This window comes from Emydura macquarii, unplaced genomic scaffold (assembly GCF_026122565.2).
Source record: "Emydura macquarii macquarii isolate MOO-44397 ecotype Brisbane River unplaced genomic scaffold, CSIRO-AGI_Emac_v2 contig_1947, whole genome shotgun sequence".
Classification (NCBI taxonomy): Eukaryota; Metazoa; Chordata; order Testudines; family Chelidae; genus Emydura; species Emydura macquarii.
This window is the reverse complement of record NW_027132084.1, coordinates 299,337-318,800: the sequence shown is the minus strand read 5'-3', so window position 1 is coordinate 318,800 and position 19,464 is coordinate 299,337. Positions and strand designations below refer to the sequence as shown.

At 43.2% G+C, this 19,464-nt stretch overlaps 1 protein-coding gene across 3 annotated transcripts in view; it reads left to right on the top strand.

Moving 5' to 3' along the window:
• Nucleotides 1–19,464, top strand: part of TRAPPC9 (trafficking protein particle complex subunit 9) — a 420,270-nt gene that overhangs the window by 148,709 nt on the left and 252,097 nt on the right. For all 3 annotated transcript variants that reach the window (XM_067558312.1, XM_067558311.1, XM_067558313.1), the window contains one exon: nucleotides 8,645–8,797. In XM_067558312.1, coding sequence (XP_067414413.1) covers nucleotides 8,645–8,797 — 153 coding nt within the window. The remainder of the gene's footprint in view (nucleotides 1–8,644; nucleotides 8,798–19,464) is intronic.

Genomic DNA, 19,464 nt, shown 5'->3' with positions numbered 1-19,464 from the left:
TATCTCAGGCGAGGTTATGTGGTGTGGGTTGATGCCTCTTCAGTTCCCTCTTACCACTGCATGATTGGAGTCAGAATCCGTTACTTTGCAATGGTAGTTTGACTGCAAGAGCATTTTTGTCCATTTGTATATAATTCTTTGTTGTTTTCTTCTTTAGTTAGCTGTAAATAGTTGTTAGTCTTCGGCAACCTGTTGGGGTCCAACTCCCCTCCACACCCTCCCCGCATTCTATGCCCTGTGTCCCGGGGTTCAAAAACTGTTCCACCCTTACTTGTTCTCTGTGAGCAATGAGCACCAACGTTGCCTCAACTGTCTCAGGGAGACTAATTCACTGCGAGAGCTGTGGGTTCTTCCCACTGCAGACCTAAGAGGCGCAACACCTTTGTCTCCACAAATTCCTTAAGAAGGCAGCATGCACAATCCAACCGGAGACCGTTGGAACCATTGGTCCAATGCCCTTCGCTGATGGTGAATGCTCCCCCTGGCTCATCCCACGTCCCAAATCCAGCAACACCAACGCTCCAAGATGAGCCCAGACATGAGAGATGAAAACACTTTCATACGCATCGGAGCACGCCCCATCATGGACTGCCTCTAAGCATGGCATTCCCTCCCTGAGCCAAGTCAGATTGGACGAGAAGTCTTGCGTGGACTCCTCCACCCTTACCCATCTAAATTTCCTTGTTCTGAGAGTAAGGTGAAGGAGGAGGACCCGGTGGTACCACAGGCTGCTCTCTGGGGCACTCACTGTCTATGCCAACAGCATCTCCACACCTGTCAGCTCACTTGACATCTCGGACACAACCATGTGCCTTGGGTATTCACATGTGACTTATATCAGCACCCCTACCTACCTTCTCAGGCATCAGACCCTTCTGCCCAGGGACCTGCACAATAGCCATCAAGCTCTGAGAAAGAAGTGGAGCTGGAGCCAGAGCTGGTACTGCTGGTTTCATCGGTCCCTATGGCTGCTTCATCTTCTCCGGATGATGCCCTTATGCCCCCACTCTTTTGCCCTCTGATGACCATAAGCAGTATCCGGATCGGCTGCAGATATCCCTGGAGGAAGTGCAGGACTAGCATTGCCAAGTGCTGGACATCCTCCAGCACCAGGGACCCACACAGGTCCCATCAAAGACGCTATCCTGCAACGTGTTGGAGTGGTCTGGCACATTCCAGCTTCCTGTGCCCCACACCTAAATGAGAGGAACACAGGTACTTTGTCTCAGCTAAGGGGACAGATTTCCTTTTTTCCCACCCACCTCCCAGCTTCATTGTGGTGCACATGGTGACAGAATGCTCCCATTAACACATGCAAACATTGACTCCTCTGGATAGGGCTGCCAAGCACTTATACCTGTTGGGCAGGAAGGTGTACTTCGCAATATTGCAATTTTGCATTGCAGACTACCAAGCTCTGCTGGTGATGTATGATTTGAACATTTATGCCAAGCTAGTAGAGTTCCTTGATGACCTGATGCAAGACAAACAGTGATTCTGCACCCTCATGGAGGAAGGCTGCCTGGTGGCCATGGTGGGTCTCCAAGCAGCTGTGGATGCCACAGTATGTTCTCCTGTTTCCTCACCATGGGCATGGTCATGCATCATGACTCTTGGCTACAATCCTTTCCATCCCCGGCGGTATGAACCCTATTCGCTTTACTATCACCAGCAACAAGAATTTCGGCGGAAGTGGCACCGCTCACAGCACCTCTGGGTCGTGGCCACGTTTACGGCCATCTCCTTCACTCTGACCCACCAACAGCCTAAGGCTTGCTTTTAACTTGCAAGTTGTGTTATAAAAACCCTCCCCGTCATCACCCTTAGCCCCTCCGGTCATCTTTGGGGGCCATCTTACCCCTCTTAGTCAGCAATTGAGTGAAGGTTGCCACGGACCATTGGATGCTGGAGATCAGACACCACAGATAGATACTCTATTGAATTCCTTAGTTTCTTCTCCAGACAGGCGCCACCCACCCCCGGACACCTACCAGGGATTCTTCCTATCACTGCCTCCTAGAACAAGATCTGGCCACCCTTGTTGCGAAGAGTTTCATAGAGCTGGTACCTGGGCCCTTCTTGGACAGAGGATTTTACTCCCTGTACTTTCTCATGCTAAAAAAGGGTGGAGGCCACTGCCCTATACTCAATCTCTGCCTCCTCAACACTTTCATCAGAAAATCCAAGTTCCGTATGGTGATGCTGGCATCTCTTATTCTCTCCTTTCCTCAGGGGCACTGAGTCATAACTCTTGACATGAAAGACACACATTTTCACATCAATGTTCACCTGGGCAGCCCACAACATTTTCTCTGCTTCTTTGTGGGCCACAACCACTACCAATTCAGAGTTCCCCCCTACGGCATCGTGATGGTCCCACAGGTCTTCACAAAAGTTTTTCCTGTCATGGCAGCACAGATGAGTTGTCTTGGTTATTCATGGTATGTCTTTACTGCTGGCTTTGCGGCGATCGATGCAACGGGATTGATTGAGCTGGTTGTAGAGACATGCTCAATCAATCTCGAATGGGCTGTCTCGTCGATGCTGTAATCCACCTCCCCCAAAGGAGAAAGGCTGCATCGACGGGAGGGCGTCTCCCATCTACCGAGTACTATGAGGATACCATGGTACAGCAATGTAAGTATGTTAATGGGAGATATACAAACTATGTTATGTAGTTTGCATATCTCCTGTTGACTGCCAGCGGCAGTGTAGACTAGTCCTCAGTGTGCCCCCTGCTTGGATGACTGGCTTAGTCATGCTTGGCAACACACACTACTCTTTTGACACATCAACAGATTTAATGATATTTCACCCAATCCAGAGACCCCATCTTCAAAATTCACCTTGCCCCATTCCACCAGGTGTGGTTTGCCTTGACAGCAGACAGATGGTGTTATAAATCATCACCCATGGCTGTCCCTTTCAATTCCAGTCTTTACTCCCTGCCCATCCTTCTACTCCATTCCTCTTCAGGGACCCTTTTCACAAGAGACTTTCATAAACAGAAGTGAACTCATTGCTTTATGTCTGAGCCATGCAGTAGGTATCTTATATTGGCGTGCACGTACATGACGCTGCGTGACAGACTTCACATATGGTCCAGGGAAAGTGAGGAAAAAGGTGACACTTTCAATTTCTTCCCCTACAGTGAAACTTATTATTTATCAGATGAGCCTCTGTAGTGTTTTTGTCTGCTCAAGCCTAATGCCAACCAACAGCATGTTCCTGATGCACTGTATAAATAAGCGTACATAAATTATATAATCTTCCTTCTTTGCCAGGAAGCCACGAAGTTCCGGGAATGGTGTCATCAACATGAGGGGACCATATTAGTTCTACACCTTGCAGAGATTAGCAATGACCTACCATACTTTCTGAGCAGAAAGGTGGTATTCAACCACTGGTGGTCACTATAGAAATCTATCCTAGATTCAGTATTCCAATATATTATTGGGGGATCTACTGCAGGTTTGTTTGCCACAGAGGACATCACTTAGTGTTGGAATTTCTGTTCCAAAAGAGGCTCGAGCTCAAGATCCCTGATGGATGCCTTCCTACTTCAGTGGTCTTGAGGACTTCTGTATGCTTTCCCACCAAATAACCTGGTCCTCAGGATGATGTTAAAGATCAGACAGGACAAGGCCTCAATCAACATAATATCCCCATATTGCCCAAACACAGTTTTGGCTGTCACAGTTGTTGCAGATGTCCTAGCAGTCTCCCATATGTCTTTTGGCTTTTTCGGATGTAATAGCCCAGAACCATGATCAGATACTGCACTCAGACCTGCATTTGTTGCACCTGACAACTTTGATGTAGGCTGGATGAGCATTACGGACAGAGAATGCTGCCTACAGGTTCAGGAGATGCTTATGCAAAGCAAGAAACTGTCCATCAGGAAAACATACTTCGCAAAATCCAAAGGATTCTCCAGATGGGGAACTCGGGAAAATACTGATCTGGTGAAGGGCCCAATACCAAAGATTTTAGTCTACATGTGCTGAAACATGTGAGGCATCAGTGTTGTCCTTACAAAGCTTATGGAGCCTCCCTCTGAACCACTGTTGAAGGCCTCAATACACCACCTTGTCATCAAGACAGTCTCTTGTGGCTGTTACATCTGCATAGAGAGTCAATGAGCTCCAAGTTCTTATGGCTGAATCATCTGATGTTTTCTTCTACATAGACATGGTAGTGAGGAAACCATACCTCAAATTTATCCCTAAAATAGTCTCAACGTTTCATTTAAACCAATCCCTCACCTTGCCAGTCTTCTTCCCAAAGAAGAAACCATTCTTCTTCGAGTGCTTGCTCATGTCAATTCCAAGTAGATGTGTGTGTGCCACTTGCACAGTTGTCAGAAGGTTTTCCCCTAGCAGTACCCATTGGGTTGGTGCAGGCGCCTCTTGGAGTGGCACTTTTATGGTGTTGTATATAGGGTCCTGCTGACCCCCCCACGCCTCCTCAATTCCTAATTACCGCCTGTGACTGTCATTGGAGCTTCATTTGTGTTGCTTTGGTAAACATTGTCCCCGTAGTCTTTTATTGTAATTCTTGTATATAGTTAGAATAAATAGATAAGTTAGTTTTAGTTAATAGTTAAGTTTGTAGATAAGTTTTAGTTAAGGGGTGTTTCACCCTTCTATGGACTTCCCCTCCCAGGGTACTGGGTATGCCTCGGGCCCAAGGTTTCGAGCCCTGTGGATCCTGCCACATGCCTATGCCAAAACATGGTCCCCAAGACTTCTGTTTGAAGTATTTAGGGGAGTTGCACCAGACAGATCGCTGCAGGATATGCAGGGGATTTCACCCTAGAAGTATGAAAGAGAGGACTGTTCCTCTCAAGCATATCCTCATGGAGGCAGCTCTCTGCCCGCATTCTCCCCCAGACCCGGCACCTAGCACTTCAGTGCGCAGTGCTCTGGCCTCAATCAGAGAACCTGCGGCACCAAAACAAGACTCAGCACTGAGGGATTCTTGACACAGACACTAGCTGGCACCAAAGCCAGCACTGCACTGCTCCCATTTGCTGGTGCCCCACAAAAAACAAAGAAAGTCTGATGGAGGGCGCTCGCCCATGTTGTGGGCTGGGGGGAAGGACATTAGCTCAGTGCGCCTACAGATGCACCCAGTATCAGAGCCAGCACCAACACCATCGACTTCAGCCCCTCAGAGAGCACCATCAAGTCTGGAACTCATGGACTCCTGAGCTAAGAAGAGTCAGGTGGAGGAGCTTAACCTTCCCTCCACACCGGATGCATTTGAGGTGGTAAGGAACCTGATATCCATGACACACACCAGTCCCTTACCAGAGTGGAGAGTGCACTTGACTTAAGACCTCTGGAACCACAGAGTGCGGTACCATCCAGAGGGAAGCCTGCTATGCTGCAGCACTGGCTGCCTTCTCCTGACTGCCGGCCCCCAGCATCATCGCGCTCTGCACTGCCATGGTCACCTCTCTGTGAGTCCTGATCATCGGACTTGGAAGCAGAGTCCTGTACTTCCAAACATAGCAGGCACCAGTCTGAGCGGTGCTGCTACAGTAGGAGAAGTCAAGCTGCCTTCGTGCTGGAGCAGAGAATACCACCGCGTGGCACCGAGTCCGGCATTGGCAGGGAGACTGAGCCTTCAGCAACTGCCAGCATGGAGCCCAGCGTATCTCCCATTGACTGCCGGTGGCAGTGTAGACAAGGCCTTAGTCTCCATGTAGACCCTCCTACCAAACAGTAGTGTGTGGTTTGACATACTGATTGCTATTTGAATTGGCAGAACGTCAAAAGTCCACCATGGAATTTTTAGTGCGTTGGTAGCCGGGTTCATATGGACATTACCTGCCCGGCAGGCTAATGCTCTATACATTCACACCTTCACTTGCTGCGCAGTATGTTTCAGTGTAGATAAGCCCTAAATAGTTTGCCCAAGGTCACATGAGGAGTTAGGGGCAGAATTAGGAATTGAGCTGATGTTTGCGTTGCAGTTCAGTTTCTGAATATTACATCAGGAAAGGTAATGTTAATCACTAGATGTCATCATCTGCCTATTACTTTAATGTTTTTAATACTTAACATTTTCTTCAGCAGTTATGAATGCATAAGTCTGTTTTTTTAATTATATTTATCTGGTTATATAATATTGGTAATTACTTTTATAACAGATATTTAAAAATGTCCTTCATTGTATTATTGAATCTTTTTATTAACATTTTATTGCAACTTTGCCTTAACATTTTACATCATACATTATTTACTACTTATATAGGATCAGGTTAATATTCAAAGAACATAGCATGTTGGGTAGGAAGCCCTCCTCCTTATAGTACTCTAAGAAGGGTAACTAAATTTCTAAATATCTATCCTGTTTTTGGTGCTTCTCTTGTGTATGTACTTGGTGTGACAGCTTTTACATTACAAAGACAGTCCATATTTTACTAGCCCACAATTCTATAGAAGTCAAATTTTTCCAGTACAAAGTAAATTGTCATTCTGTTTAAAATGTACATCCTTTACTGGGGCATTAAGTAAGTAGGTCAGGGATTTCTGGAAAGCTGGTATTTTGTTATAAGATGAATCTGTTTAAAAATTTCTTCCCCAAACTTTCTAATTCCTGGGCACAACTGCCGTGTGTGTGAGTACATTCTTCTTTCCCCACAGTCCCTCAAACAAGGTGCCTCCCCAGGAGCAAAAATATGATGGATCTGAACTGGTGTCTCATGCCATCTATACAGAAATTTATAAAAATTGTCTTTGAGTTACACAAATTGAAGATGTACGTTGCCTTTCCCTTATGGAGACCAATTCATCCAGATTGATTTCTTCGTCTAAATCCCTATCACATCTTTATATTTCTGTTGTTTTCTTAACATCTTTTTCAAAGAAAATTGTATATATCTTAAAAATTAAACCTTTTGTTCCAGCTTTCTCCTGGGGCAAGTCCTCAAATGTGGGAAAAGATCCAGATAGAGCCATCTTGTGTCCAGATTTCATAATATAATGTTTGACTTGTAAATACTGAAAATACAGGATTTTTGTATTATGTACATATCTCTTGGCACAATTTCAAACCAGGACCCAGGAACAGCTGTCCAAATTGAGTAATCTTGTCTCTTACCCATGACAAATAGTCTCTTTGATATTTCATAGGGATAAATTCCTGATTATTAATGAAAGTAGCTAAGGGAGAAGGCCTTGCTCCCAGGAATTAAAAAAAAATATATATTCAAAGTTTCTAAGGTGGATGAATGAGAGATTTATTACTTTTGGTGACCTACATTTCTATTTAACCCAACAATTATTATATATAGTTATATTTGGGTTCCAGTCTTCAAGTTTTACCCACTGTTTGAATGGTCTTTTGTTAACCCAGCTGATCACATATTTTAATTGTGATGCAGAATAATAAACCAAATTACAGAAAGCTATCCCACCCCACTTCGTAGGCTTATGTACATAACTTTAGAACTCACCCTTTGTTTGCATATGAATTTTAGGAATACATCCTGCCATGTTTTTTAGTGTCATGTCAAGGATATCAATGGGGTTGAACTGAAATAAAAATCATGACTGTAGTACTTTGGCGAACTTCATAGCTCACTTGTCATAGCACATACTTGGCGTAATATGTCATATTTAGTTCCTTTGTTGTGTTGTTTGTCCAACTGAATTGTAGAGTTTTATTTTAGAAATCCACTTACTTGGTATTGTTTATTGCTAATTATCCAAACTTGAACATAATTAGTTGCTAGTGAGATTGTAAAATAAATTCATATAAATTATCTCAATACCACATTTATAGTAAACATAATGAAATACAACATACTCAGTTTTTTCCTATCGTTTTCTTTATATTTTCAAGTCAATTTAATGCTTATAAAAGGGAGGAATTAATAGTGCCTAGAGCTGTGCATTGCATTTGCCAGTGCTATGCACAATCCCCCACAAATATCTTCCAATGAAAATTAATCCTGATTTAGTGTCCCTAATATTCTAGTCCTGAAGTACTTTAAATATTGGTCAGCTACAGTAAGCGACATGGACCTCTTTCTCTTCATTTTGTTTCCTAGTTATAAGGGCAGAAGCTTCAATTAAAAACAAACAAACAACCCACCCAACCAACCAAAAACAACAAAAAAACAAAAAGCTCTCACCACTCCCAAACTGCAGACACTTTGAAATAGTGACTGTTTTAGCTTTGGGATTGGTTTTGTCATATTTTCATGATGGGATGAAGTGGCGTACATGTCCTGTTTCCCTGTTGGGGAGACTGAGATTCCGTCCTGCATGAAGATTACTTTAGTTCACTTTTAGGCTGCACTTCAGAGAGGGGAAAGCACATTTCATGCTCCTTGTAATTTGTTGGCAATATTAAAATTATTTTTATTGCTGTTCTTTTCAATAAAGTTTATATTTTGGTTTTCTCGGTAAACATGTTTTTCTTTCACCCAGTGTCATTGTCCCTGCTCAGTCCTGTTAGCGTTCATTTAATTTTTATGCTTTCATACCAAATATTTTCTCACATTGAAACAGACAATGGAAAGAAATTACACATGGTATATAACACATATGGTACTAGTTTGTTTTAAATTTAAAACTCACTGCTCTTATTGTGCATATACTTACAAATAATATATATATTTTTAATATAGAAAAGCTGTATGGTGAGTTCCTGAGTTGGAAGCTAGAAGATACCCTCTCCCAGTTTCCTCTAAAACCAGGGAAGATCGCAACATTTACTGTAAACATTAAAGTGAAGCTAGACTTCTCCTGTCAAGAAAACCTTCTGCAAGATCTCAGTGATGGTGAGTTACAAATAGGCTTGGCATAATGTGATTTTTATTTTTTATAACTCTGATGGATACTATCAGTTTATTTTAAGCATTATTTATATTTTTATCTTTTTTTAAAATTTCACAGTTATGGAAAATTATAGGGGGGATCAAACACTATGGGGGCCAGACAATAATAATTTAATGATGGTAGAGCTAGAGATTCAAGAAGTTAAAGATTTATAACTGTCAAAAACACAAATTGTCTACATTACTTTTCAAAATGTACAAAGTAAATATCCTGGAATCAAGCTCTAAGTTCTAAAGCAGAATTTTTCTTTCTTTACCTTACTGTAAACTTCATTTATTATAAATGTACATATTTTTTGTTGGTTTGTGTGTGTACAATTAAATTGACCTTTATTGTCATTTACTGATAAAAATTGAATCCTTGCTAGCCTGGTTACAGACCCCTCTTCTGTTTGGAGTAAAGTGTTTTATTTTGGCAAACATTTCTGAGTGAACTCTGTATGAAGTTCTTTGTTTCAAAACCAGAGAGTGGAACGTATATCTATTTAGAAATATGTATCATGCAACTTTTAGGGATACATCTTCAACATGATATGTGGGACTTAACATGGAGCCTCTGTGACTATTGACATGAATAGCATGGTCAGAACTCTTCTCATCATGCTCAGGATTTACCTTTCCCTCATAAAACCATAGAAATGTAGGACTGGAAGGGACCTCGATAGGTCCCTAGACTGAGACAGGACTAAGTATTCTCTTGACCATCCCCAACAGGTGTTTGTCTAACTTGTTCTTTAAAAATCTCCAATGACTGTGATTCCACAACCTTCCTAGGCAATTTGTTCCAGTGCTTAATTACCTTTACAGTTAAGAAGTTTTTCTTAATGCCCAGTCTAAATCTTCCTTGCTGCAATTTAAGCCCATTACTCTTGTCCTGTCCTCAGTGGTTAAGGAAAACATTTATTATTCTCCTCTTTATAACAATCTTTTATATACTTGAAAGCTGTTATATCCCCCCTCAGTCTTCTCTTCTCCAGACTAAACAAACCCAGTTTTTTCAATCTTTCCTCATAGGTCATGCTTTCTAGACCTTTAATCACTTTTGTTGCTCTCTCCTCGGGACGTTCGCCATTTTGTCCACATGTTTCTTGAAGTATGGTGCCCAGAACTGGAAACAATTATCCAGTTGAGGCTTTATCAATGCTAAATAGAAAGGAAGAATTCTTCACATGACTTGTTTACAAGACTTCTGCTAATACATCCCAGAATGATGTTTGCACTTTTTTTGCAACAGTATTTCTTTGTTGACCCATATTTAGTTTGTAATCCACTATAACCCCAGATCCTTTTCTGCAGTACTTCCTCCTACACAGTCGTTTTGTATTTGAGTTGATTATTCCTTTCTCAGGGGAGTACTTTCTCTAGTTTGTTTATGAGAAGGTCACGTGAGACGGTATCGAAAGCCTTACTAAATTTGAGATACATCATATCTACTGCTTCTGCCCATCTACAAGGCTTGTTACCCCATCAAAGGAGGATATTCAGTTACTTTCACACCATTTGTTGTTGACAAATCCAGGTTGACTGTTACCACCTTATATTCTTCCAGATGCTAACAAATGGATTGTTTGATTATTTGCTCCAATATCTTTCTGGGTAATGAAATTAAACTGACTGGGTTATAATTCCCTGGGTGTCCTTACTTCCCTTTTTATAGATAGATGTATTTGTCCTTTTTTCTTGTCCTTGTCCAGTTATCTAGGATCTTTCCCATCCTCCAAAAGTTATCAAAGATAAAATCATTTGGCTCAGAGATCTCTTCAGCCAGTTCCTAAAGTATTTTAGGATGTATTTTATCAGGCCCTGCCGACTTGAAGACACCTAACTTGTCTAAGTAATTCTTAACTGATTTTAAACCTATTCTAGTCTCAGTTTGTACCCCATTTACATTGATCACTGTTAGTCATCCAGTCACTACTAACTTTTTTGGTGAAAGCTGAAACAAAAAGGCATTTAACACTCCGGCATTTAACACATTGTGTTGTCTGTTTTTATTTTTCCCTCCTCATTGAGTAATGGGCATCCCCATGTCCTTGATCTTCCTCTTGGTTTTAGAATATTTGTTCAATGTTTTCTTGTTATTGTTTGTCCCTAGCTAGTCTAATCTCATTTTTTACCTTGGTCTTTCTGATTTTGTCCCTACATGTTTATGGTGGATTTTTTATTCAGCTTTTGTAATTTGACCTAGTTTTCACTTTTTGTATGACTTTTTTTTTTTTTTTGAAGTTTAGGTCATTGAAGATCTCCTGGTTAAGCCAGGGTGGCCTCTTATAATACTTTGTGTTTACTATGCATTGGGATACTTTGTGCTTGTGCTCTTAATAAAATCTGTTTAAAAAACTGCTAAATCTCCTGAGCTCTTCTTTCCTTAGACTTGCTTCCCATCGGATGTCATGTACCAGTTCTCTGAGTTTGCTAAAATCGGCCTTATTGAAGCCCATTGTCTTTATTCTGCTGTTTTCCCTACTACCAATCCTTAGAAGCAAGAACTCCATATATTTTCATGTTTACTTTCACCCAAGCTGCCTTTCACCTTCAAATCCTCAACCAGTTCCATTCTGTTTGTCAGAATCAAATCTAGAATAGCCTCTCCTCAGTTGCTTTCTCTACCTTCTCTAATAAAAACTTGTCTCCAAAGCATTCCAAGAATTTGTAGAATAATCTCTGCCCTGCTGTATTTCTCCAACAGCTGTCTCTGTAATTGAAGTCCGCCCAACAAGTCCTATGTTTTGGATGTTTTTGTTAGGTTAACGTTTCCTAACTTGGATATTTTTGGAGTTTTATTTAGGGGTTTTGGTAAAATATTTTCTTTTCTTCACTGTATTCTTATAGTATCAAATTTGCAAGCACCAGAGAGCTTTAAAAACAAGCAACCCCTCCCCCCGCTTCACTGACTAAACATAGCTGATAATTCCCCTTTAGTGAAATGCAGTTGTGGTCTTGTTTGTCACATATGGTCCTATTCCTTCAGATGAGTTATCACAGAATTAAATATTGTGGAATTTTCAATCTTTCATTAAAACAGCGAGAGTCCTGTGGCACCTTAAAGACTAACAAATTTATTTGGGCATAAGCTTTTGTGGGCAGAAACCCACTTCATCGGATGCATGAAGTGGAAACTTCAGTTTGGTAGGTATATATACAGATGCAAGACTGGGTGATTTACATCACAGTGAGGAGGGCAAGTTTTAACAAAGTAAATTCTATCAGGGTGGATGAGGCCATTCACAACAGTTGATGAGAAGGTGTGAATGTCAAAAGAGGGAACATTATTTTTTGTAATAGGCTAGCCACTCCCAGACTCTATTCAGACCCAGTCTGATAGTGTCAAGTTTTCATATGAGTTCCAGTTCTGCAGTTTCGTGCTGGAGTTTGTTTTTTTGTTGAAGTATGGCAACTTTCAAGTCTGTTACTGAGTGTCCAGGGAGATTGAAATGCTCTCCTACTGGTTTTTGAATGTCACCATTCCTGATGTCTGATTTGTGTCCATTTATTCTTTTGCATAGAGACAGTCTGGTTTCGCCAATGTGTACATGGCAGAGGGGCATTGTTGGCACATGATGGCATATATCACATTAGTAGATGTGCAGGTAAACGAACTCCTGATGGTGTGGCTGATGTGGTTAGGACCTTTGATGGTGTCACTTGAGTAGATATGCAGGCAGAGTTGGCAACGGGGTTTGTTGCAAGGATACGTTCCTGAGTTAGTGTTTCTGTTGTATGGTGTGCAGTTGCTGGTGAGTATTTGCTTCAGGTTGGGCGGCTGTCTGTAAGCGAGGACTGGCCTGCCTCCCAAGGTTTGTGAGAGTGAGGGATTGTCTTCCAGGATAGGCTGTAAATCCTTGATGATGTGTTGGAGAGGTTTTAGCTGGGGGCTGTAGGTGATGGTCAGTGATGTTCTGTTGTTTTCCTTGTTGGGTCTGTCCTGTAGTAGGTGACTTCTGGGTACCCATCTGGCTCTGTCAATCTGTTTCTTCACTTCCCTAGGTGGGTATTGTACTTTTAAGAATGCTTGATAGAGATCCTGGAAATGTTTGTCTCTGTCTAAGGGATTGGAGCAAATGCGGTTGTATCTTAGGGCTTGGCTGTAGACAATGGATTGTGTGGTGTGTCTTGAGTGGAAGCTGGAGGCATGTAGGTATGTATAGCGGTCGGTGGGTTTTTGGTATAAGGTGGTGTTTATGTGGCCATCACTTATTTGCACTATAGTGTCCAGAAAGTGGTTTTCTTGTGTGGACTGGTCCAGGCTAAGGTTGATGGTGGGGTGAAAATTGTTTAAATCCTGGTGGAATTCTTTATGGGGCTCTTTTCCATGGGTCCAGATGATGTAAATGTCATCAATGGTAGCGTAGGTAGAGGAGGGGCACTTTGGAACGAGAGTTGAAGAAGCGTTGTTCTAAGTCAGCCATGAAAATGTTGGCGTACTGTGGGGCCATGCGGGTACCCATAGCCATGCCGCTGACTTAAAGGAATAAATCGTCTCCAAATCTGAAATGGTTGTGGGTGAGGACAAAGTCACAAAGTTCAGCTATCAGGTATGCTGTGGCATTATCGGGGATACTGTTCCTTATGGCTAGTATTTCATCTTTGTGTGGAATGTTGGTGTAGACAACTTCTACATCCATAGTGGCAAGGATGATGTTTTCTGGAAGATCACCAATGGACTGTAGTTTTCTCAGGAAGTCGGTAGTATCCTGAAGATAGCTAGGAGTACTAGTAGCGTAGGGCCTGAGGAGAGAGTCCACATAGTCTGATAACCCTGCTGTAAGAGTGCCAATGCCCGAGATGATGGGGCATCCAGGATGTTGGAGGCCCAGTACAATTTGAGTTGCTTGACCACTGTCCTACAGGCCTAGCATAGCTTCAGTTGCTTGCTTGGCTATTCTGACCCGTGTAGCATGACATCTTCCAGTTGGCAGAGACTGAATAACCTTATAGATGTCTGTTTCTGCATACCACAGCACATAAGACAAAATACGGATACTGTATTGCTTGCAGCTGCACATAGATAACAGTGATGGGAACAACAAGTTACCCTTGAACGTCTGGGGGTACACTATTTTATTGCCAAGGGGCATATTTTTACTCCACCCCTCCTATCACCGGATGTTGTTTTGACGGCCCCAATTATCATGGTGAGAATGGAATATACTTAAGGGTGGAAACCCCAATGTAGGTAATTAACATATATGATAACGAGAGAGATAATTAGGTGAAGGTTGTTTATGGAAGGGTATAAGTAGCCACCATTTAGAAAAAGGGGGGCGCTCCATCAACACCTGACTTCGCGGGAGGTGCTGCTGGTCGGACCAGAGGATTCACTGACTCCCTGGTGGAGCCCCTGAAGAAAGCAGTTCCTGTATACAGCCTTCTGAGTGATTGCTTAGCTCTCCAGCTTAGTGAGTATGATATATTGTAGTTAATTTTATGCTTTGTATCTAACTAGTATATTTATAGAAAACCTTGCACATTAAACCTTATTGATCTGCATATTGGGAGTACCATGTCTCTCTAGTATCCACACTGATCACAAAGCGTCCAGAATCAACACAGGATTCCCCGGTTTGTGGGTTGTGGGTAGCAGATAGAATATCTCTGTTTGGCGCTCTTGGGATGTATCTGTGTATATTAGTTCCTGTGCTTCTTCAGGGAGTTTTATGAGCAGATGGTGTAGTTTCTTTTGGTATTCCTCAGTGGGATCAGAGGACAGTGGCCTGTAGAATGTGGTGTTGAAGAGTTGTCTAGCGGTTTCCTGTTCATAATCTGACCTATTCATGACGACTGTCGCACCTCCTTTGTCAGCTTCTTTGATTATAATGTCAGAGTTGTTTTTGAGGCTGTGGGTGGCGTTGCATCCTGCACAGCTGAGGTTATGGGGCAAGTGATGCTGCTTGTCTATAATTTTGACTTGTGCACGTGGGCGGAAGCGTTCTATGTAAAAGTCTAGTCTGTGGTTTTAACCATCAGGAGGAATTCATGCAGAGTTCTTCTTGTAGTGTTGTTGGGAAGGTATCTGAGGGTTAGTGTGCTGTTCAGTGGTGTGGTGGAAATATTCCTTGAGTTGGAGACGGCGAAAGTAGGCTTCTAAGTCACTGCAGAACTGTATCATGTGCATGCAGGTGATGGGGAGAAAGAGAGTCCCCGAGATAGAACAGACTCTTCTGTTGGGATAAGTGTGTAGCTGGATAGATTTACAGTATTGTTGGGTGAGTGAAGGGTATCACTGTTGTGGTCCCATGTAGCATGTAGGAATTTAGATAGTTTAGTGTCTTTTTTCTTCTGTAGAGAAGCAAAGTGTTAGTAAAGATAAGCCATGTGGAAGTTTGTTGGGAGGTTTGGTTTTTATGAGAGTCTCCAGTATTGAGAGCTCTTTCTTGATCTTCTTCTGTTTACTGTGCAAGATGCTGATCAGATGGTTTTGTAGTTTCTTTGAGTGTGGGGGACATAATCTCTCACTATAGTTTCTGTAGTCTGTCGATCATAATGGACTTTTTACCTTCAGTCCATTTGGTATGATGTCTGTTTATTTTCACCTGGAAAGAAAGATGTCTGTTTGTAGCTGTGGAAGCTTTTTCATGAAGCTGGTAGATTTCCATTTCATTCGTCTAAATTCAGTGCCTTGCATGTTGATGAGTTGATGTTCAGACTAACATGGCTTCCCCTCTGAATCTTTCAGTAGTAATTTATTGAGATTTCTCAGGACATGAGATACTGAAATACATTATACAATTCCCATTATTTACAATGAAGAGGGTTTTTTGTGGTGATTCCTGCATAATTCTGGTGAGCAATCTAAATGTTTTAAGGTATTACAAAATTGTTGTCAACACTTGAGCCATGTCGGCTTTTGGACATAGAGTTGTTTTACTAATATTCAGCTGGGGAAGGCAGAGACTGAGCTTTAGTGAGACGAGGCTACACCTGATGTAACCTCTATCTGATCATAGGCTAATCTGGGGCAGTGGCCCTATTTTAGATCCCCCCCCCCCCCTTTTTTTTTTTTTTTTTTGTGTGTGTGCAGAAAGTACATTTTCAAGGCAATCCCCAAATCTTTTTTGAGCAGGTGCTGGTGGTATTAATACTAACTGTAGACATTTGTGCTTGAAGTGGTTTATTTGCTTCCACCAAAGAAAGTGTATCTTTACTAACCATCTTTCTGCTGTGGAGACGCGGATATGAGAAACGTGGGAAACCGTGATCGAGGCTCTTGTTACTGACCATCTGAGAGACAAGATAGATGAGGTAATTTCTTTTGTTGGACCAACTTCTGTTGGTGAAAGGGACAAGCTTTTGAGCTGACACAGAGCTCTTCTAATGACCATCTGTCAGATTTTTATTATGTTGGGCCTAGATAGGAGTTTGGGAAACAGAAATCTCCGTTGCTTTTTCTTTAAGCAGCTATTTTAGTTTCCACTTTAAATAATTCAATCTTGTACTGTCTGCAGTTATTGCATCTTTACTATATTATTTTTGCCAGCAGCCAGAGACACACAGATTTTTCATTTAAAAGCTTATAGTATTAATGATTTCTGTGCTAAGGAATTTCTTCCCTCCTCAGGTCAGGATTCTGAACTATACCACATGTTGTGCAAATTATTTGTTTTTTGTTTGAGATGTCTAGCTAACTTTTTATTTGTGTATATTATGCATTATTCATAACACCAAGGTTGGGTGAAGTCAGCCTCCTTAATTTTGAACATATGGGGGTTTTGAAAATTTGATCACAATTCTAATGCTATATTTGTGTTCCTCTAAGGAGAGACTGAAGTAAGGAGCAAATAAAATATACTAAATAAGATTATAATGATAAAATAAATATATTATCCAATATTGCCAGTTCCAAAAAATATGAGTCAGGCCCCAAAAAATCATGAGACTTGCTTAAATCAGGGGTGTCAAACATCCGGCCCACCAACCTTTTTGGTCCGGCCCCTGGCAGCAGTGCGCTGCCACGACATCTCATGGCATTGTACTCTCTGGCGGCGTAGCGTGCTGCCACCAGAAGGTACGCCGCCGCAAGATCTCGCGGCGTTGCGCGCTGCTGCCAGAAGGTACAATGCTGCGAGATCTCGCGGCGTCACATGCTGCCACTAAATCTGTGTACTCTGGCGGCAGCGCGTGGAGTGCTGTGTGCACAAGACACAGCGCTCCAAAAGTGCCTAGTATTTTGATTTATGGTATATATGGCCCACTTGAAGTACACTTAATTCAAATCTGTCCCGCCATAGCAAGTGAATTTGACACCCCTGGCTTAAATAATGAGATTTTTAAATTTCCTTAGATTGCAAGAAAAAATATGCAAAATTAAGACTGCTTCTTCGAAGGATGGTCCCTATATGATTTCCAAATGTGGGTGCTTGTCAGAGCTGGAAATTTTTTCAGCAGCAGTATTCATTGACCCACATGGTCTTCTTACATCTCCACGTGCTGCATTCGAGGTTACAAGAGGGCTAGTGGGACAACGTGCCCTCAGATATCTATTACTGCATGATTGGAGTCAGAATCCCATCTCTGTGCTCATAGTCTGTTGTAGATAGATAGTGTTCTGCTTCTTCTTCTTACTTCTGTAAATGCATTAGTTAGTGTATATAATAGCCCCTTGCTCATTCTACGTGAGTGACGAGCACACGTGTTATCTCTACCGACGGGGTAAGGTACAGCTGGTTGCCCGCTGCAATATCCGTAAGTCCTTCCCATCCAGGATCCGTGATATTCGACTTCTATGTCTCCATGGGTTCCTCATGACAGAGTCGCTCTGGCCTTGTGCAGAGTACTACCTTGGATTATTGGTGCCAATGTTGCACCTCCGCTTGCTGATGGTGCACCACCCCTTATTGGCAGTGAACACTCCGCCCTGGGCTTCATGCCCAGATCCATTGGCACTACTGAGATGGGAGAAGGCACATAAGGAGAGCCGCAAGCACTGTCATGAACACCACAGCAGATCCCCGTTGCGGGCCGCTCCAATGCATTGCGTTCCATCCCCAAGCCAGGCTTGGTCAGGTGAGACATTGCGTGATGACCCTGCAGGGCCACTCCCTAAAGCATGGAGGCAAGGCAAAGTGGAAGCAAGACCCGCTGGCACTGCCATCTCCTGCTCTGACCAAGGGCCACGATAGCCTGTGCATGCTTCTCTACTGTGGTGGGATTCTCTGAGCTCCCCTCCACGTACCCCTCCTCAGTTCAGTGGGCACAGGGCTGGATGGATTCCTTGGTCCCTGCCTCCCATCTTGAACTGCTATACCCACCCTCGTCACTTCTCTCAGCCATGCAGCCACCTATACCAGCAGATGAGCCACTCCATCGGTCATGGTACCGCTTGCACCGATGGCTCTGCTACTTCTAGAGGCTTCTACAGATTCAGAGGGCTTCTCGGCAGAAAAACTGTCCTTCTCCCCAGTCTCCAGGTGTAGTGCAAACTCCTGGGCATGCCTACCCTTTCAACCCACTACACTCTAGGCTCTCCTGTGTGATACCCATATCCATGGGTTCTGCAGTACCATCAGGACCCAGACTCATGGGATCCTTATCACTGACTGTACCCATCGTTGGTGGCATCATACCAGCTTGCCTCAGACCCGGAGGAGGATCTGAAGCTCAGCCCAGCACTGCTGATACCACGGCTTCTAAAGGAAGCCTCCTCCTCTTTGGGTGAGGTCCTGATCTCACAGACTCTTTCACCTTGTGACAACCCCCACAAGTATCAGGAGCTGCTACAGAAGGTGGTCTTGACTTGGGAATTCCCCTGGAAGAGGTCCAGGACCAGCAGGATCAACTGCTGAACATTCTCCATCTCCAGGGACTGACGCGTATCGCTCTGCCCATTCATGACGCCATTCTGCAGTCTGCACAGGCAGTGTGACACATGCCGGTATCCTGCTTCCCTATGCCCAAGAGAGTGAAACAAAGGAACTTTGTGACAGCTAAAGGGGACTGACTTTCTGTTCTCTCTCTGCCAATACTGGCCTCGTTAGTCATGCACACAGCCATGATTCGGGCACACCAGCATTCCACCACCTTCAGCCCCCCTGGATAAAGCAGTGAAATGCCTGGATCAGGGATCAGAGTTAAGCCTCCCAAATTGTGGTCTTTGTTTGAGGCAGTGAAGTGAGGGTGAGGTAGTTTCTGGGGTGAGGGTGGGGGAGTTTCCGGCCGTGAGAAAACACAGGAGCCCCACTCCTGCCTTCCCTTAATTCTCCTGGTAGAAGTCACCCTGGACTTGCAGATTCTGAGGTCAGTGCTGATTCCTGCCAACCACACCACCGGCATATTTGGGAAACTATGGTTGAGAGACCTGGAAATTGCCATGGGTGGGGATCACATGCTGTATTGTTCGCAGTACAAGTACTTGTAATGAAAACTTTCACCATCTTCCCTAGGTGATCCTGTATGATATTAGTGTCCTGAGGGTAACAGAGGCAGCAAGGGAGCACATGCTGTAAGTGTCTGGGTACAGACCTGGTGCTTATATTTCTGTACAGTGTACTGCAATGATGCCAGCAGAAATAATACTGGAGTGGTGTGGGAAAGTTTCCTACTGAGATGGAAGAAATAGGGCATCCTCCCCCAACACCCCCCCCCCACCCGCCCCAGAAATTTTCTGCAAAGAA